Source organism: Genypterus blacodes, unplaced genomic scaffold, assembly GCF_046128005.1.
Source record: "Genypterus blacodes isolate CSIRO-AG114 ecotype Tasmania unplaced genomic scaffold, CSIRO-AGI_Gbla_v1 ptg000055l_1, whole genome shotgun sequence".
Classification (NCBI taxonomy): Eukaryota; Metazoa; Chordata; class Actinopteri; order Ophidiiformes; family Ophidiidae; genus Genypterus; species Genypterus blacodes.
In genome coordinates this window covers 7,607,501-7,628,652 of record NW_027466867.1, presented here as the reverse complement: position 1 = coordinate 7,628,652, position 21,152 = coordinate 7,607,501, and the positions used below count along the sequence as shown (strand labels likewise).

The window sequence follows — 21,152 nt, the reverse complement described above, 5'->3', positions numbered from 1 at the left end:
AAGGGACCAGCTGTGTGTCTACAACAGCAGGCCACCAGAGCACAGCTGAGCTGAGTTACTGGGACAGTCTGCTCGTTTGCTGTTGGGGAGGGGAGTGACACAAAGACTTTGAAGTCACACATGCAGCAAAGTATCAAGGATATGTTTCATAGACGGAGCAGAGGAGCGGTTGGCTTTTTAAGAAATGACCTTTTGTTTAAAACCGAGCATTGTTATTTGTCATTTAAATATAGCTTTTTCGTTCCTTTTTTTTTTTTTTTCTTCAAAATTCTGTTTATTGAATTGAGTTCGTATTGGTTCAAAAGCGATTCCTGATTTCACCGGTAGGGGCGCTGTCGCCATTTGAGACCAGGAGAGCAGCAGGAGAAATAAGCGAAGGAGAGAAACGGTATGTTATTGTTGTCGTCTCGTTATTTATCTGTTATCAGGTCGGCATTGTGCTTATAAGTACAGATATGTGCTCACAACATGCAGCGCCATGTTCACTACATGATGCCACTGCATTTGAGTCAGAAGAAGAGTTATGAAGTTAGTTTGCGTGTTTAAAGTTCTAATAAACTCTCCCCACTTAAGTATCTCGGTGCCAATGTTGGCTAGCAGTGTACGTAATGTGTGTGTGTGTTGTATTAACTGTTTCACCAACAGATTTCTGGACGTTGTGCTTGCATTTATCAAACATCGTGTGAAGTCTTTTCAGATTAATTCATCACTGGATTCCAAGTCGAGTCTAAGAGGTCCAAACCACTGGGAATAGTTCAGATTTAGGTCCGTGTGTGCTTCTGGCACAGAATCTATCGACCCTCTATTCAGATTTCATTGACGTTGAATGATGTGTGGATAAGAAATAATTTAATGATTATTTATTATTTAATTATTCTTAATAATAATAATCAATATTGTCAATATTGATTATTCAATGTATATATAGTTATTATGATATCGATTTGAACCACGTCAACTTCGAAGTTGGATGTGTATATGTCGCCCTCTTGTGGTTAAAATAGAATACTGCACTCAGCAGCTCTTCAGAAAACAGATAAAGAGAAAGAAGTTGCTGATCACAAGTTGAGGATGTGTTTATTCGGAAACTTTAATGTAAATAATTTGTATTTATTCTGACTTGAGTTGCTGGACTGTAGTAGTGCACAGCAGGCCCTTGTAGCCAGTAGACTCCACAGAGTCTGTCCAGTTGTACCAGACGCTCATGCTTCTGATTCATGACTTTGTGAAAGCCTCGCATAACTGCTGCTTCAGGTCCTTGTAGGCAGAAGAGTATCCTGAGACTCTTTAGATTCTCCGGCCTAAAACGACCAGCTGTGTGTCTACAACAGCAGGCCACCAGAGCACAGCTGAGCTGAGTTACTGGGTGTAGAACTTCAAACTCTAAGCTGAGGTCGAACCTCCTCCTTGGCTGAGTTGTGGCGCAGTGATCTTGGTTTCACTCCTGTTTATGGGAGGAGCCTAATGTAAGAGCAGTCAGGATGTCTTGGTTTTAAGTCGAATCCTGCTTTCGCCACTAGGGGGCGGTGTCTCCATGTGAGCAGGTAATCAGCAGGTGAAACCAGCGAACGAGAGAAGCCGTGTGGTTGTTTTGTCGCTACCAGGTCGGTGTTGTGTTTATAGTTCATATATGTGCTTGATGTGCTACAAGATGTTACTGCACTCTACAAACAACAGGCAGGAAGTCAGGTGTTTACGTTCCTGCTGAAAGGTTAGAGCCGTTTAGCCTTCGTGGCGACGCACCGGTATTGAGCCATTACGGTGTGTGTGTGCCTGTTAAATCCATGCTACGGAGGGGTACAGTAGTGTGTGTGTATGCAGTAGTGACTGTTTGTTGTGTGAATGTTTTTATACGTGTGTATGTGTGCCTGTGTAAGTGTGTCTGTGCGTGCATGTGTGTGTGTGTGTGTGTGTGTGTGTGTGTGTGTGTGTGTATGCGTGTGCTGTTTTAAATGTTTGCTGTATTTCTCAAGCTGTGGTGTTTGGATGCTGCGTTTGAAAATTTTAGAGCTCTAGCTCTTTAACTGACCAAGATACGGGCTTTTTAAAAACAAATGATTTGGTCCATGGTTACACTGTCGCTCTGGAAAACTGGACCAAAAACGAAATTTTCCCCAAACTTACGGAAGATGATCCTCGTGTCCTGTAGAAGCTGCGTTTGAAAATAAGGTAAAGTATTTGTTATTATATATATAATATTACACTTAGACTAACTACTTTACTTTAATCTTACTGCTAATATGAAATATGTTCAATAAGTAAATATATAAATGACTTTTTGAGATGTGAACACATATCGACTTATACGCTAAGTCGATTGAATAACTAAAAATATCCTGTTTAAGTCATTTAGGAAAATGGGACCAAACTTTTTTTTTTTTGTGATGTCAGCACCAAATCAACGAGACAAAAGAAACATTGAACCTTTCCAAGGTTGGGTGGGCGGTGGCTCATTGATAAGGCACGCGTCTGGGAACCAGGCACACGCTCCGGTGCTGGTTCGCCTCCAACCTCGGTCCCTCACTCTCCAGCTGGTAGCTGGAGAGTTGCCTGTTACCCTCCGGTCCAGAGCCAGTTACCTTCCGGTCCCCGCGCCCACCTAGGCACGGAATCTACTGCACTCAGTCAGTCTGTCAGAGAGAGTGACAGACACATAGCGAGAGACTGATGGTCATAGTAGAACACGTCACGTAGATTTAGGGACACACAGTGTGTCGCTCGGGCTGCGTGGCAGGCACAGTTCTTGTGTCTGGCACCAGAACGAGTGATGCACTGTGATAGAACATATAGGAACACATAGGTACTGACACACAGACAGGCAGGCAGGGTGCGGAAGAGGAGGTGCTTTTAAATAAACTCACTAAGTGTTTCACTGAGAAAGATAGATAGCAGAAAAAACCACTGAAATTTTTTTTTTCTTTAGCTCAGAGGGTTAAGCTGATGGTTGGTGATCACAAGGTTGGGAGTTCGAGTCCCAGATACAGGAAGGTAACTGGCTCTGGACCGGAGGGTAACAGGCAACTCTCCAGCTACCAGCTGGAGTGTGAGGGACCGAGGTTGGAGGCGAACCAGCACCGGAGCGTGTGCCTGGTTCCCAGACGCGTGCCTTATCAATGAGCCACCGCCCACCCGACCGTAGAAGCCTCAATTTTTCTTTTGTCTCTTTGATTTGGAGCTGACATCACAAAAAAAAAAAAAAAAAAGTTTGGTCCCACTTTCCTAAATTACTTCATATATGACTTTAACAGGATATTTTTAGTTATTCAATCGACTTAGCATACATGGTAATGTCTTGTTTGGATCTCAACTACGTGTTCACATCTCAAAAAGTCATTTATTTACTTATTGAACATATTTCAAATAAATTAGCAGTAAGATTAAAGTAAAAATTTAGTTTTTGGTCCAGTTTTCCAGAGCGACAGTGTACCAAAACTGTTGTTTTTTAAAAAGCCCGTATCTTGGTCAGTTCAAGAGCTAGAGCTCTAAAATTTTCAAACGCAGCATCCAAATACCACAGCTTGAGAAATACAGCAAACATTTAAAGCAGCACACGCATACACGCACACACATGCACGCGTACACAGGCACACATACACACATACACACACACTACTGTACCCTCCGTAGCATGGATTTAACACGCACACACCGTAATGGCTCAATTCCAGTGCGTCGCCACGAAGGCTAAACGGCTCTGACCTTTCAGCAGGAACATAAACACCTGACTTCCTGCCTGTTGTTTGTAGAGTGCAGTAACATCTTGTAGCACATCAAGCACATATATGAACTATAAACACAACACCGACCTGGTAGCGACACAACAACCACACGGCTTTCTCTCGTTCGCTGGTTTCACCTGCTGATTACCTGCTCACATGGAGACACCGCCCCCTAGTGGTGAAAGCAGGATTCGACTTAAAACCAAGATTCGACTTAAAACCAAGACATCCTGACTTCTCTACATTAGGCTCCTCCCATAAACAGGAGTGAAACCAAGATCACTGCGCCACAACTCGGCCAAGGAGGACGTTCGACCTCAGTTTAGAGTTTGAAGTTCTACTTTATCAAAAAATATAAGCAGTACTCTCTCTCTCTCTCTACACCAGGAAAAGGAGCCATCTTGTGGTGATTTGTGAGAATACACACGCTTGTTTCAAATTAACAAATGATTTATTCAATCACAACTTTACATTATATGCGTCCATTTTAAAGCCAGTTTACGTGAACATTTAAATATAATAATAAACGGGAATCCAATTTGTACTCGCAACTTTATCAGCAAAAAAGTCAAAAAGTGTTTATTCCCAGTATTTGAATTTATTCAATACATTGTGGTGTTCAAAAACTGACCACTGAGATGAATCTTTTGTGCCACAAAGCATAACATGTGTGGACTCAAATGTAAAAAACAATGTCAGGTAACATATATAATAATAAAAAAATGCTTTTTTGAAAAGCATAAATAACCTTTGATGTTAACAACATCTGCCCCCCGCAGGGCATGCAGCGCACACCCCATGCAGCGCACACACAAGGAGCAGAGACCTCAGCAGTGCCACACCAGCCGTCTTGCTGAAGATGAAGGAGAAGGCAGAAGGTGCTTATAAGCACAGCACCGACCTGATAACAGGGAAATAACAAGACAACAATCACATGGGGTTCTCTCGTTCGCTTGTTTCACCTGCTGATTTCCTGGTCTGAAATGGCGACAACGCCCCCGACTGGCGAAAGCAGGAATCGACTTTGAACCAATATGAATTTAATGCACAGGCTGAAATGTGTTTTTCAAACATAAAACAAGTATTTCTATTACAAAATGCCAATGCAATTCTAGTTTGTAGCTCACTAGTTATCTGTGATCTCACACATTTATACACACAACCCATCTCCCCATCTCATATCTGCTTCTTGACTCATTCATCTTGCATGTATTGTAATGATTAAATCAATGTATGTGGAGGATCAGGAAGGAAGGTGCTGTGAGGCGATCTAGTTTGTCTCCCTGACCTTACTGGAGGACACTCAGCTGGAGGCATCCAGGTTCAAGAGGTTCAAGCATGGATGGACTATTGACATGCAGTTGACACATGTGGTTGTATTAAAGGATTTAAACAACTCCAGGTGGAGATTTGGGAGATATGCCCAGGGACTATGGTTAAAGGTCAAGTCCTCCCAAAAGACACAGACTGAAAATACTTGAGTGTAGTAATGTAAACCGTGGGACCATCACTTGATGTAATCATGAGGTCAGCGACTACATTATACCTCTGTACGCTTACTGTTCAAAAGTCCAACCAAAGGACTGCACGCCTTTCTCCTGTTATATAAATCCACAAGCCCACTGCTGCAAACTCCTCAGTAAGGAAAGTCGCTATAAGCTGTCCTAAAAGTCGCCATATGACACACTCACCTTATTTGCACAATTGGCGTGTTGGATGTCATTATAATGGACGCTGGAGGAGAGAAGGTTGACAGTAACTGCGGAACGATACGTCAGAGTCTCCAAAACACCAGAAGTCTCCAAAAGTCTCCAATAACACGCTAGTCGCTTTTGTCTCAAAAAAAGTCGCCAGATTTAGCGAAAAAGTCGCTAAAGTGGCAACACTGCTCAACATGTTTGTCTGTTTACAATTTGGGGACGTATGGAACGTGCATCCGTGTAAGATTCCGTCGGGAACACCGTCAGTGACTATGGTTCCTACCTGGTCACAGCAGATCCTCATTTCAGCCAGAAGTGACAGGCAAGGGACGAAACGTTCAACACTGAACATTGTAGCAAATGTTTAATTCATGCAAACAAAGATACACTCTTTCAGCATTTTGTGTACAACATAACAAGTGAAATGTAAGATTCCGTCGGGAACACCGTCAGTGACATCGGTTCCTACCTGGTCACAGCAGCTCCTCAGTTTAGCCAGTGACAAGTGACATGACAGTTTTTGTTTTAAAAATAAAGATGGTATTACTCCTCTCTCGTAAAGATTTAACAAACGTATTTAATATACAGCGGTGTCAGGTTTTACAGACATTAGGGGTCAGTAACACTAATTGCATATAATATTGAACAGCTTGTGTGTTATCTCATCGCCCCTGTATATCACGACACAGTTACAGCTAACCTCAGAATTGATAGATTACCATTATTTGACAGATCCTTATTTTAGAAGCTCAGTATGACTCACTGGCAAAAAAATACTGCCAATGATTGTATGTAATGTGTCAATCACGATGCCAGAATGCAGGATCGTGTAAGTGTCTGTACAGAATGCACAGCATGCGCAGAAACACACATTTGTGTCAGCTAGAACATCTAACAGCTGATGTTGTGCTAGCCAACATCAGCACCAAGCTACTCAAATGGGGAGAGTTGATTAGAACTTTATCTTTTTAACTCTTCTTCTTACTCAAATGCAGTGACATCGTGTAGTGAACATTGCGCTCTATTGTTCTATTGCGCAAAACCGCAAGTACGACCTGATAACAGAGAAATAGCGAGACAGCGACAATAACAACAGTTTTTCTCGTTTGCTTGTGTCACCGGCTGATTACCTGATCTCAAATGGCGAGACAGCCCCCTACTGGCAAAAGCAGGAATTGCCAAAATTAAAAAGATTGTCTTCTCAAATTCAACCACCAGAGGGCGCACAAAGGCACGTTCTTCACAGTATAGTGACAGGGGCCAAAATGAGAAAGATTGTCTTCTCAAGTTCAACCACCGGAGGGCGCACAAATGCACGTTCTACACAGAATAGTGATAACAGGGCCAAAATGAAAAGGCTTGTCTTCTCAAGTTCAACCACCGGAGGGCGCACAAACGCACGTTCTCCCCACTATAGTGACAACAAGGGCCAAAATGAAAAAGTTCATCTTCTCAAATTCAACCACCAGGACGCACAAATGCAACTTGTTTTAAGAAGATAAGCTTTTTGTCTTAAGAAGGCCATAGGGCGCCGAATGTAGGCCTACCGTTGCGTTCTTTGCTGTTTGACTCAACAGTCACCAGAAACCCCAAAAATAAAAGCAGCCCCTCTTTTAAACCACAGCAGACCTAGAAGCCTAATCGTACACGTGTAGTTACATGACGTTCACACAAAATGAAAAAGACTCTCTTCTCAAATTCAACCACCGGAGGGCGCAAAAATGCAAGGTCAACGCAGTATATTGACAACAGGGGCCAAAATGAAAAAGCACACAAAGAAATTACTTTATAAGGATATTTTTATTTATTCAATCGACTTAATGTATATGGTAATGTCTTGTTTGGATCTCAACTACGTGTTCACATCTCAAAGAGTCTTCATTGATGTACTTATTGAACATATTTAAAATAAATTACCAGTAAGATTAATCCAAGTAGTTAGTCCAGGTGTAATATAATATATATAATATATATATAATATCTATTACTTGTCAGGAAATGTTGGTAAATACTGCTACTATGTCCAAATATAACTTGTATACATGTTTCTATATATGAAAGTTCATTTCATATATACAGGTGCATCTCAAAATGAGATTTTTGTGGATAAGTACATTTCAGTAATTCAATTCAAAATTTAAACTCATATTATAGATTTGTTACACACAAAGTGAAATATTTCAAGCCTTTATTTGATGATTATCTCACAGAATTAGAATATTGTGAAAAAGTTCAATATAGTAGCCTCAGGGTGTCACACTCTAATCAGCTCATTAACTCAAATCACCTGCTGAGGCCATACAGTGGGCAGGTACAAACCATCTTTAGGCGACATCATCAGAGAAAGTTCTTCTTCATTTCCTTTATACAGCCAGACATCCATAGTGCGTGAAATGAAGCCAACCGCTTTCATGGTCCCTCGCCAAGACATGCTTTAAGACTCACTGGGCACATTCATGAAACACTTTGTTCAACTCCTTTACATCCTTCCACTCCACAGAAATACCTCAACATTGCAATCTTAATTAGTTTATAAATTTCCAACTACAAAGGAGGGTTGTTGCACGAGGAAAGGCAATGGTGGAGTGTCACTTACATCGTCACGTGATTGCTTAAAACACAAGATGTGGACAAGCCCTGTTATATCTGCCACCATACTATTGATCACCTGGTTTAGCAAAGACATCAAATACTTCAATTACTTTAGTTTAGCTTTTGATGATCGTAGATTAGAGCGGAATTGGAATCGCGCAAAGGAAATGAACTGATCAGATCTAAATTTGCATCAGACACAAATCTACAAAGTGTACTCGGGGATCTTTGCTTGGGTCTGAAACGATGTCATATGCTGAATAAAACACTAGCTGGCCCTGCCCAGTCCGTGCCACCGTTCTACTAGTTCCTGTGGTGCACTGAACATGTCCATCCAGTGTTGCAGCTGCAGGCCCCTGGCATACATGAAGGGACCTAAAACCAGCACTCCCAGCAGGGGGGGAGGTTCTAGATGAAAAATAAAGACAGGGATACCAAAGTAGAATCAACACAGCAAACAGACAGCAAAACAGATGATAATGTGGCTTTGTCAATTACATAACATAACACTATACTACAAAATCAAACTAACCGAGGTGTAAGTAAAGCAGTTGCACAGTCACCTGAGCGTATGGTGTTGGGCTGTAGCAGCTCCAGCCTCAGACACGCCTCATCCAGGTGTTGGGATCTGAGTTTAAAGGTCATCCTGTGGTTGAAGTATGGGTTGGTGTCACTACTGACCACACAACTTCGCTTGGTTTTCACCACCTGAGTGTGTATCTGCAAGCTCGTCTGGACACACACACCTGGTATTGCACCAATGAATGTATTCATTATTCACTGCTGTGGGCTCTCTTAAGTGGACTGGGATTCGGACTTTGAATTTTATAGTAATTTCCTCCATTGTGTGTTTTCCTCTACCTGCGTCTGTGAGCAGCTGCAGGCCTCGCGCTCTCAGGACCACCACAGAGAGGCGCTGCACAGACGGACTGTAGCTGAGAGACACCTGCACGTCTCCCACCTCTGAACACTGAGGAGAGTGACGGAGGAGGAGGATGAAGGATGATGGAGATCTTCGAGCGCATAAAAGCAGAGAACATCTATAATCAGTGATTGTATTTAATGTGAGTCTTTGTTGTGCGTTCATCACCTGTGTGTCCTCCTCCGTCTCCAGGTCTCTCCACAGCACCCGGCCAGCCTGTCCCAGCTCTCCCTCCAGAGGAAACAGCACCCTGCCCACCACGTGACGCTTTCCATCCTGCTCCACACTCAGCACACACACACTGAGGGTGCCGTGAATCACACTCACTCCCGACACCTGAAGAGGGGGAGATGGAAGGGTAAGTGAGAGCAGATGGAAATGAGGCACTGCAACCCATTTTTATATACATTTATTTAATCCGTTTGTCTTTCAGTTTGGGAAGTTACATCTCATCACCTGGGAAACAAAGCAGTCGCTGAACTCTGGATCGGGTCCACTTCCTCTGGCCTGTCGGGGTCGCCGGTCGTCCAGTAGGAGCCTGAGTTCCACCAGCCTGACGTTGCCATGGAAACGGGGTGGGAGGTTGCCCAGCTCGCCACCGTGTCGATACTGTACCGCGAAGCAAAGGCGAGAGGCCATGCCGGGAGGCAGAGCCGCCACCACCTCCTTCAGAGGAGGAACAGGGGCGTGTCTTTTCTTGAGCGTGCACCTGTTTAATGTCCCGACAGGAACACTGTCAGTAACGATGTTTCCTACTTGCTGATGTTCCTCGTTTCAGCCATAACTTACAATATATTTGTATTTGAAGCAGAGACCTCAGCAGCTCCACACCAGCCGTCTTGCTGAAGATGAAGGAGAAGGCAGAAGGTGCTTATAAGCACAGCACCGACCTGATAACAGGGAAATAACAAGACAACAATCACATGGGGTTCTCTCGTTCGCTTTTTTCACCTGTTGATTTCTGAAAATGAGGTCTGAAATGGCGACAACGCTCCCTAGTGGCGAAAGCAGGAATCGACTTTGAACCAATATGAACTCAATGAACAAGCTGAAATGTGTTTTTTAACGCTAGCTATCTGTGATCTCACACATTTATACACACACTCTGTCCATCTCATATCTGGAAGGAGGCGGAAGGAAGGTGCTGTGAGGCGATCTAGTTTGTCTCCCTGACACTCAGCTGGAGGCATCCAGGTTGAAGAGGTTCAAGCAGGACTATTGACATGCAGTTGACACATGTGGTTGTATTGAAAGATTTAAACAACTCCAGGTGGTCTAACTGGAGAATTGGGAGATATGCCCAGGGACTATGGTTAAAGGTCAAGTTCTCCCAAAAGACATAGACTGAAAATACTTTAATGTAGTAATGTAAACGGTGGGATCATCACTTGATGTAATCATGAGATCAGCGACTACATTATACCTCTGTACTCTTACTGTTCAAAAGTCCAACCAAATGACTGCACGCCTTTCTCCTGTTCAATAAATCCACAAGCCCACTGTTGCAAACTCCTCAGTAAGGAAAGTCGCTATAAGCTGTCCTAAAAGTCGCCAAATGACACACTCACCTAATTTGCACAATTGGCTGGTGTAATTGTAATGGACGCTGGAGGAGAGAAGGTGGACAGTTACTGCCGAACGATACGTCAGAGTCTCCAAAACACCAGAAGTCTCCAAGTCTCCAATAACACCAGAAATGGTCGATAGATTTGTCGCTAGTCGCTTTTGTCTCATAAAAAGCCGCCAGATTTAGCGAGAACGTCGCTAAGTCGCTTTTTCCTTCGCGTCCCCCTTTTATAGATCATAAGTTTTTCGTGCGACCTGATAACAGGGAAATAGCGAGACAGCGACAATAACAAAACGTTTTTCTCGTTCGCTTGTGTCACCGGCTGATTACCTGGTCTCAAATGGCGAGACCGCCCCCTACTGGCAAAACGCACGTTCTACACAGTATAGTGACAAGGGCCCAAACTCCAAAGATTGTCTTTTCAAGTTCAACCACCAGAGGGCGCATAAATGCAAGTTCAACACAGTATATTGACAACAGGGACCAAAATGAGAAAGATTGTCTTCTCAAGTTCAACCACCGGAGGGCGCACATATGCACGTTCTACACAGAATAGTGATAACAGGGCCAAAATGAAAAAGCGTGTCTTCTCAAGTTTAACCACCAGGGGGCGCACAAACGCACGTTCTCCACAGTATAGTGACAAGGGCCAAAATAAAAAAGTTCATCTTCTCAAATTCAACCACCGGGATGCGCACAAATGCAACTTGTCTTAAGAAGATAAACTTTTTGTCTTAAGAAGGCCACAGGGCGCCGAACAGAGGCCTACCGTTGCGTTCTTTGCTGTTTGACTCAACAGGATGTGTTTGTGACACAAAATGATGACACATATGGATGACGCAGCATCACAAAGCTTCAGTTTAAACACAATTTATTTCATGTTTAAAAGATTACTTGGATCATCCAGTGTAGGCTATGTTGTTTCATCATACATGTTGGTACCAGATCTACCATCGACAACAGATGCTTAGGGTGGCTTTTATGGGGAGAAAAACAAGAGTCCGATGGACACAGGAACAGAAAATCAGATTTTCAACATGTCTTGATCAATACTCCATGACTTCAGCCATTGGGCACAAGGACTGGATTAGGGCGATGGGGCTATAATCAGACCATCTGTTCTCGTGTGGATCCAACCAATTAAATACAAGATTAAAGTCACGAGAAACCCCCAAAATAGAAGCAGCCCCTCTATTCAACCACAGCAGACCTAGAAGCCTAATCGTACACGTGTAGTATGCATGACGTTCACACAGATAGAAACTTATTATTGCCTTCTGTGGCTAACAAAATGTGCTAGTCTGCAGGTTACATTCAGGCACACCGTCTGTCACAAGGGTTCCTCTCTTCTATCTGAGGGCAGCGTCCTGGAGTGTTAACGAATAAAACTTTGCTGGCACGCAAATTTGTTTTCTTTTTAAAGTTTTTACACAGTGTCATTTATGTACAACAAAATCACCCATGTATTATTAATATATATCATCTTTTTTATTTCAAAACAACATTGTACACCCCAATACTGTCGGCCCAGGAGGAAAAAAGAAATACATAAGGCAAGTGTGTGTGTGTGGGAGTGTGTGAGAGAGCCACGACTCGTCCTCTTCTGTTAGCAGGTAGCGTGCTTTTCTTCGAGACGTACGTTCCCGTGATGCATTTTTTTTTTCAACCGGCAGAAAGTGAGTTTTGGTGCCATGCTCATGCAAAATCAAAAAATCTGAAAGAAAAAAGAAAGAAGTAACTTGTTTTAAACTCGTCTCGTTGAAAACCTTGCGTTTTAAAGTGAAAGTGTCAGACACAATTCTGGTTTTGATTGATGAGGTTTTCATTCCATACGTGGACACGCCTGTGTTTTCTGTAAATATGGTATAGGTCTATGTCTCCTCTCTCCCATCACCTCCCACGCCAAAGAGCACAGCCAAGCGTCCTTGCTGGGGGCGTGGGGAGAGGGGAAGGGAGCCCGACTCTCTCCACCCTGCAGAGGTTAAATCACGTCGGGGGGTTGAAGGGTTTGACAGTAGGAAACACCGGGAGGAGAAACGGAGAAGTAGGTTTGTGCATTTCACTGGTCACAGGCAGGATGTGTCAGAGCAGTGCGCGCGCGCGCACACACACACACACACACACACACACACACACACACACACACACACACACACACACACACACACACACACACACACACACACACACACACACACACACACACACACACACACACACACACACACACACACACACACACACACACACACACACACACACACACACACACACACACACACGTTCTCGCCACAGCTCTCCTTGGCTTTAACTCGAACTGAGTATCAAACATTCATACTGGATTTAGGGGCTATAGCAGTTAAACAAAAAGCAATGCAGAAATTCCAAAAATCGCCACAAAAACCGACCACATTCCGATCCTCTCTCAGACATTCCGGAGGTGTTTGAACGTCAGGAGATAAAGACTTTTCCACACTGTAATGTTTACTGTAAGAGCTTTATATCCACATACCAGCATACGAGCGCCGCATGACAACGTCCCTTCATTCTAATCACAAACATCCACCCTTATATCTCACACTCCACTGCAGGCCAGTTCTCAAGGCCCTCTGCCTCTCTTACAGGTGTCCAGGAAAGGGAATCGTTGACAAATTTCATACGACACTACCGCAATCTTATTCATTCAGCTCATCTGTCTCTGCAGGTTAAAGTCCGTTTACATTCCCAATAAAACAAATACGATGTTATGCTGACAAACCTAGATGGTACACACTGTTCAGAAAGCACTATTAAACTACTTCATTTAAAGATTTCCTCTTATAACCTCTAACCTTGAAGCTCCATTATTTCCTCTCCAGGGACTTCAAACTCTCTTCAGGTTTAATTCTTATTCTGCATGCATGAAGGTCAACGCCCACATTTCCCGACTTCTCTTTCACACTGGAAATTCTTCTTCTGAGAACAAATTCACTAATTTTTCACCGTTTATCCCACGTTTGGTTTGAGGGCTCCACAAACGCTTTTGAGTAAAGAACCTGGAGCTTTAAAAAAAGGTGATTTCGAGCACTCAAACCTGCTTGAGGGGGACATTTCCCAACCGCTGTCTGTCAGCCCCAAAGTGCTCCGTTGAAAGCTGTTAACATGCAGCTGCTCTACATGTGCCTGCTCAGCTGAAAACCACCGGAAATAGCCTGGGAATAAAAACACGCAGCCTCATTAATGACTATTTATGGTTGCCAGATTTTGCACATCGACATAGACAGATAAAATCAAACAGGTTTCAAAATCCACCTGCGTCTTGACAACGTTGAAGCTTCCAATCGGAGCAGCATCAGCGACTCGGACGGCTTCCAAGCAGAAGGAACGACGTGGCCGCAGGATCCTCTGCGCAACACACATGCACACACACACACACACACACACACACTAGATTAACTATAAATAACAATAGATCAGACTTGCCTGTATATGAGCCAAATGTTCTGCATGCTGGTTCATCACAAATATAGAACATATTCCATATTTGGCCTTACTACCAGTTGGCTGTTTTGTGTGTTCACGTGTGGTTCAATCCCATTATACCTCATTCATCCTTACTTCTTGTTTCTGGGAGACATAATGTCTCATTACAGGGCAGAATTTTAGATTACAAGGGCCCGCTTGCTCCAGACTTTGTGCGTCAGGAAAATATCTAAGTGTTTCAGCAATGCTTCATTAAAGGCCTCAACATACAGACTGTCTCCTCAAAAACAAGGCACTTCAATTATAATAGTAGAACCCCAGCTGTCCAAAAAGTAGCATTTAAAGTATTTCTACTGCTCTATCTACTACACTTTCTATTGAATCATAGAGTTTATACTCCTGCTTTCACAGACAAATCTGCTTGGTATTCAATTGCACACAGCTGGCAGATCCTTGCTCCTTTCACAGCTGTTTAATGTCACACTGATTACTGGTATCAAACAAATACCAGTGAGTATGCGTGTTTATGTAAAGTGTACACTCCCGCGCGTAGTAAATCCCAGCTAAATATACACTTGTGACGGCAGATGTCAGCGTTCCTTCAGCCCTTTCACCTCATCTATTATAGAGAATTCCCTCCACATATCAGAATGTTTCAGAATTTCTGAATGTTTAATGATTTATAAGTAGTAGAGTCTTGGATTTGCTTTTCACCAGGTCGTGGCTCAAAGAAAAGCATCTGCGAAACTGACCTTTAGGCTTGCCAAAAGAAATAACTGGCTCTATATGGACTAAGAATTATACTTAAGGTTTAACAACTGAAACAACAATCAAACAATTAAAGATAAACAAACAGTGTTACTTACGTGAAACTCACTGGTTGCTGTACACGAAGAAAGGGCACAATCTAGTGGCTAACATGGCAAACGCCACCCAAGCAAAAACGTGAGGAGAAAACTACAGCAAGTAAAAATACAAGTAAAACAAGTTGATTAATGTAAAATAACATCAAAAAACAACTCTGTCAACTAGCCTCACTGTCAACTAGCCTCACTGGTTTAACCCTCCAGTCCAAAGTTATATTACTTTACAGCATTTTCAGTTCATTTCAATAAGGGCTGCACCTAACGATTAGTTTTTCAACGATTAATCATCACCAAAACTGGTGAAAAAAACTGCTTAATCAATTCAAGTAAAAGTGTATGCTCCCACCTGACACAGCCATCTTACGTCATTGCGACGCGTCGGCGCACGGTTATGCAAATCGATGTACTTACGTGGACGAGTAGTAGATTTACGTCAACGCGTCATCCAACCCCTAATTTCCATAATACTAACATACTATACTAATAGTATTAGTTCTATAATAATAAAGGTGTGCGCTCTCAAATGTATTCTTATCACGGTGCAGTTCTCTTGCGTCACGATGCTCCATCGGCTGCACAGGTGTAGCTTATCAAGATGCTGATTAAAAGCCGTGATCACTGCACACAGTTCCCTTTGAGATGATCAATAAAAGTGACAAACTGTCATAAATCGCCTCAGGGAAGCTCATCTGATCACATCTAACTCACACATTACATGAAATCAATACATACGTGCTTAATGACTCCATTTCAGTAATCTTTACACTCAACAACCGTATGTTTCGTTTATATTTTAGTTTTCATGCAAGTTTCTCAGTTCCTAATAATTGTTAAATACAGTATTCTGTCCAAATGGTCAAACTGAATGTCTGAGGTGTTGCAGGTAGGTGCAGTTACACAAAGACGACGCTAGATGGCGGTAGTAGCACGTTACATGTAAGTTATAAGCGTTCACTGTTACTCCTTGTTTTGGAACGCTGGGAAAAGTTGAAAGAGTGTTTGTGATTGTGTGGCAGTGTGACAGTGAGCACCCAGGGGAGACGATATGATCTCTGCATCCACCTAAAATGTGTTTGAGTCCAACATCAACTCAGACTGTTTGAAATCAGCGATTGTGGTGAAACAATGCGGACTGCAAAAGACCCTGACCTCCCATTTTGTCTCATTTGCGGCCATCATTAAAACAACATGACCAGAACACTGCTGTGTAGCTATGACAATACTAATACCATGGCAGCCTGTGGATTGTGTGTGGGAATAAGGGGGAGATAATATACTGTGTTCATCTCTTCTCCAGATGGCCATCGGGTGGAAAGATTGCATTTATTGCTATAAAACGCTGCGTCGAGCTCCATCTGTGCTGTTATTCCAGCGTCATCTCGGTTCACCATTCAAGCACCAGACTCAGGCTAATGTCTCCCGTCCAGATCTTTAATTCCTGCGTCATTCCTGGCATATTAATGGGAAACAGAAGGAACGCTACATCAGCCAAGCTTCTCCAACGTCTCAAACATCAGTGTCAGCTTGGAGCCTTTCCTGCTCGTGATGGGGGAGTCTGTTAAGAACTAACAAGGTTCTAGCTTCCATTTCAGGGTTATTTATCAAGAAGTGGGTGTTTGTTGCTGACAAACTGTGAATATGGCTGGATCGCTTTCAGCAGCTCTTACAGTAAACACTTGGGTAGAATTCAAGGTCGGGTTTCCTCCTCGTGTAAAATCTGCCTATTTCTGAAACTCAAAATAGTGTGAAAGAGCGAGGTTGCCTCATATGGCAACGGGCAGGAAAACAACACAGCCACGGTTATTAAGATTAACCAGCTTTCTCTTTTTATTGAAAAATATAGCTGTTATTCTTCAGAAAGGAAAGAGAGGGAGGTGAATATATTAATATACAGTAAAACCAGGAGAGGGAAAGAAAACAGCACATACTTGGCATAATAGTATCGCCACTGAATAGGAACACAATAACACATTCTACAGCTGAACTTGTTTGTCACCGTTAACTCACACTCTCTCTCTCTCTTTTACAACCCTTCTACAACAAGCTCACAGTGCGCTGAACACACTCCAGCAGATGTGTGGCAAACGGTATTTGCAAATTGCGTTGAAGTGGTTTCTTTTGGCCCGACAAGAGGAATCAAACAAGCACCAGGAACGTAATTTTTAGCATTATTTTATGATACTTTCCCACGATCAGGTCATGTACCATCTTGCAAACTTACGGACCTACCTGGCAACCCATTTGCAAATACAGTTTGGCCTCAAATCAGCAGGATACCGGGGCCACAAATCAAATCAAATCATACTGGTGACAAAGACTGTTGGATGTATTTCTCCATGGCACTAGTTTCATTTTTTTTTATTAAAACAAAAGGGGATACACAGTGTTTTTGTTCTTTCTTTTTTTGTGATAAACATGAGGAGCACTGAGGGCTTCCAGCTGCCCAAACAATCCATAATCCTGCAGCATCTTTCAATCACGGATCAACACAGAAATGGAAGACAATCGCAAAAATCTGATGCATTTATTTCAAAATGACACGTCAGCGCACCGACACGTGACTCATACATCGACACGATCCAATTTCCTGCTAGTGTTACGCAATACTTGGCAATTTGGCCTTTGGCTGACTGAACTGGTCTTTCCCCCCTGCTACCTGTTCTCGCAGACGACGAATCCAAAAGCCACAATATCTCCAGGCTGAATGACATCATGTCGCATGTGACGAGGACAAAGGCCACGGGTTCTTCCGGAATGAATACTGGAGACTCAATTCTCCGGTTAAAACGCCACGAGCCAGCCGAGGAAGAGGAGGAGGAGGAGGAAACGGTGTACCTGCCCGTTCCTGCTCCTGGAACTCTTCCAGCTGGTTAAACCTCCAACGATCCAGCGCGTCTAATGAGTAAGACTGGGAGAAGAGAGACGAGCGGTGCGTTTAATGACACGTTTCTACACTGTGATTTGGGACGTGGAGGAGGAGGAGGAGGAGGCGCACATCATCACTTTCAGGGTGGGGTGGAGGGGGGGATTCGGGGAAACATGTCCTGCTCTGGCCCCCCAACCCCCCCAGGACATATCTGATGTCTATAAAGCCGCATGTGGCTGCACTCTAACGCCACTTTGTTCAGCTTCTTACACACTCTCTCTCTGTCTTTGGAGACAGACTAGCACAGGTGTCTTCAAAGAGGACTTACAGCAACACCGTCTCAGACGTCTCTAATGTCTCTCTGCCGACTTACCGACTTACCGACCCATAACAAACTTTGCCTAACGTTCCATAATAAAAGGCCTCTTCTTCTCTTCTTTGACAGTTCACATTATTTCTTGTAAATCCAGAAGAATTCAATCACAGCGAATGATTCTGAAACACTGTGGGCGATGTTAGGTCTACTTGGGTCCGTTACTTAAGTGCTACGTAGCCGCTTCAACGTACCAAAGGGCTCGACGTGTAGTACCGTGGATTAAGACATTAAAACGCATCAAAACAAACCCCCAAATCAAAGCGGTTAAGAGTCGCAGTGAACGTAAAGTGAGTGTGATCTGTCACTTAAGGTGGATTAACAAATAAAAAACAAACTAACCCCCCGGACTCCGATACCAGCAGCTACTTTAAGCCAGATCCTGTGTAAATGTATGTACATAAAGTAAAGCAAAAGACAAATATAAGAGAAATCACCCGGTAAAATCTGAACTAGACAAAAGTAATCAATTGCTACTTTCTCTATTTAGCGTCTAAGCCGAGACGTCGTCACTGGCGAACCAATGTTGTTGTTGTTATTTCACTTTCACTTCTGTTCCTTTCCCTCTTCCTTCCTCAGCATCCTTAGTGGACGTCCCCCCGTGTGTCCTTTTCTCCGTCACCGTGGTTACCTTTCACCTTGTGTGTCTGTCTTTAACCGCTTTGGTGCACGAGAGGCGCCGTTCCTCATGAACCTGTGATCTCTCAGGGTAGTGTTGTGTTGTGTTGTGTGTCAAAGTGTCAATGGGAAACACAACCGAGTCCTTCTGAATTTGAGCACACACACACACAGTCCACACACACACGCACACACAAGTCCTTAAAGCGCAGCAGGCTGAATGAGGCTTAGCTGCAGGATTTAAGATGCAGTTGGTATATTTGAAGGATGTGTCTGAAGCTTTCCCCCGGCTTGGGATCGCCTCCTGAAACTAAAGTCTGCGCTCTCCGTCTCCATCTACACCCGGATCTCGTCGTCGTCCTCGTCCATGAAGGAGAAGTCCCGGTCCTCCTCCCTGGGCGAGCTGTACTTGGCACTGTCCGTGTCCCCGTCCTGCAGGTGGTTGTGGGGCTTCTCCTCCAACGTGGCCGAGCCGGAGCTGGACACCGAGCAGCTGTCCAGGTGGTGGTGGTGGTTGTTCCGGGGCCGCAGCTCGGGAGTGTACGGGTCGATGGCGGCCCTGTGCTGGTACATGCTGCGAGGGGGCCTGGCGGGAGCCTGCTCCTCGTCGTCGATGGAGGGGATGAGGGGGGGCGAGCCGTGGCCCTCGCTGCTCTTGCCCTCCTCATAGCCCAGGTCGTCCTCCTCCCAGCCTTTCTTCTCCATCACGCTCAGGATGTCCCCCAGCATGGAAGGTCCCAGGTCCACGTGGAACGACATGATGGACTCGGCGTGCTTCATGCCGCCTCCCTTTGGCATGGACGGAGGCAAATCTGTGAGCTCGCCAAAATTGTGCTCGTCAAACTCCGCGTCCAGCGTCGCCATGGCTGCCGCTCCGTTCACCGGCCTGCTGTCAAAGTCAGACTTCATGGGGCTGGAGGAGATGCTCTTTGGCATGGGGTGGCCTCTGGTGACATCGTCTTCATTTAGGTAAGGCAGGGATATGGCGTTTTTCACAAAGTTGGAGGAGCCGGCAGAAGGCACCGTGTTGTAGTCGTACTTGTCCCCCCGGTTGACCGACTGGGAGCGCTTGCTGTTCCTGAAGGTGCGGGACAGTAAGCTGGGCTTGGGGCCCGGGGAGCTCTGCTTGGTCTCCGGCTCCCTGGGAGGTTCCCCCGACCGGGTGCTGAGGAAGGAAGTGTCCCCGAAGGCGTCTCCTCCGCGGCCCACGTGCATCGTGTGGCGGAAATCTCCCAACGGGGCGCTGATCATCTCGGCCGTCAGGTCGATCCGAGATCTCCGTTTTGACTGGTTGGAGTTGGACACCAGCTGCTTGAGAATAGGCATGATGGCGGCGGCCTCTTATTCAGAATCCACAGGCAGAAATGAAAGTTCTTTTACGAGTTGCTGGCAAGGGGAGCGAGTGGGCGGCGTCCAAAGGTCTGTAACTCTGCGAGGTGTTGTCAGAGCGAGTACAATCCCAGGTGTTTGACATGTGCAGCCATCATGGTCGTCCAGAACATTAAGCCCGGGCTTCGGCAGACGATTGGATCAGCCTGTGGAAATGAAGAATGGAGAGTATTAAAACCACATCACTTCTTTGTGTAAACCCAACCTTGGCAACACCGGGTGGAAACTAGACAACTCGTAAAAATCAGATTCTCCATGTACTAAAATATTCGGAGGAGCGTTCACAGCACGGCACATTAACTGCCAGGTTTATCTGCTCATTTCTCTTCGCCCACCGTCTCATCGCTCTTCCTTGCGTCCTCATCTGCGTTTGGGTGGAAAGGAAACTTTAGTTGATTTGAAATGAATCCTCGCTCGCATGTTTCTAAGCCCCAACGACGAGGAAATCTGTGAGAGTATTATGGAACGGTGTCTGAAACTGTAATAAAGTTCAACCACCTAATAATAGAGCGGCGGTGAAACTTTGTCATGGCGATAGAGACGTCCCTTTAAATTATTAGCAACACTTCTAATGTGTTTTTTCTCTCAAGTCGTTTGTTAAAGGTTCTAATAAGGATGTCTCGCTCTTAGGTTCCCATTTTTTTGCTCACATCAGGGTCTCTTACATAACGGACGAGACACAGGGAGGCCGAGCACTTCAAGCTGCCCAGATAAAGGAGGAAGAAGAAGAAGAAGAAAAAGGGGAGAATGAAGTGGAACAACATTTTTTTCAGCTTGGATCAGCTGGCGTTTCGGCTCAGGAGTCCAGATCTGCTGCATTCTGCTCTTTCCCTCCTCTCTCCTCGCACAAGAGATTAAATGTTTCCACAGCTCCTGTCTCATATTTTTTTTTTTTTGCTCCCCTTCTTGAATGGCGCCTTTGTTTCCCGAGCCTCGGAGGTGACATTTGAACGCCTCTATAGCACGGACGGATTACGTTGCTGTTTTAATGAGAAGATGCCCCCGATTGCACCCGTGTCACTTTGAGAAACACCCTGTGTCGCCCCTCTAGGCTGATAATATGGATCATTCCAGCGGG

The 21,152-nt window shown here is 44.4% G+C and overlaps 2 protein-coding genes across 2 annotated transcripts in view; both read right to left on the bottom strand.

Annotated features, from left to right (window-relative positions):
* Positions 1–8,145: 8,145 nt before the first annotated feature.
* Positions 8,146–10,757, bottom strand: LOC143001697 (synaptotagmin-15-like). Its single transcript, XM_076151425.1, has 6 exons — positions 10,502–10,757; positions 9,390–9,823; positions 9,102–9,269; positions 8,873–8,981; positions 8,575–8,757; positions 8,146–8,419 (listed from the first exon to the last, which is right to left on the bottom strand). The coding sequence occupies exons 2-6, from the start codon at positions 9,570–9,572 to the stop codon at positions 8,280–8,282; spliced, it is 783 nt and encodes a 260-aa protein (XP_076007540.1). The 5' UTR covers positions 9,573–9,823; positions 10,502–10,757; the 3' UTR covers positions 8,146–8,279.
* A 6,202-nt stretch (positions 10,758–16,959) lies between these two features.
* cdc42ep4b (CDC42 effector protein (Rho GTPase binding) 4b) overlaps positions 16,960–21,152 on the bottom strand; it is a 16,556-nt gene continuing 12,363 nt past the window's right edge. The window contains exon 2 of the mRNA XM_076152019.1: positions 16,960–20,220. Coding sequence (XP_076008134.1) covers positions 19,022–20,011 — 990 coding nt within the window. The 5' untranslated portion in view covers positions 20,012–20,220 and the 3' untranslated portion in view covers positions 16,960–19,021. The remainder of the gene's footprint in view (positions 20,221–21,152) is intronic.

Coding starts and splice junctions, on each gene's coding strand:
- LOC143001697 (XM_076151425.1), bottom strand. CDS start 9,572: ATGGCCTCTCGCCTTTGCTTCGCGGTACAGTATCGACACGGTGGCGAG. Junction 9,270..9,389: donor GCGACTGCTTTGTTTCCCAG/GTGATGAGATGT, acceptor CCCCCTCTTCAG/GTGTCGGGAGTGAGTGTGAT. Junction 8,982..9,101: donor AGACGGAGGAGGACACACAG/GTGATGAACGCA, acceptor CACTCTCCTCAG/TGTTCAGAGGTGGGAGACGT.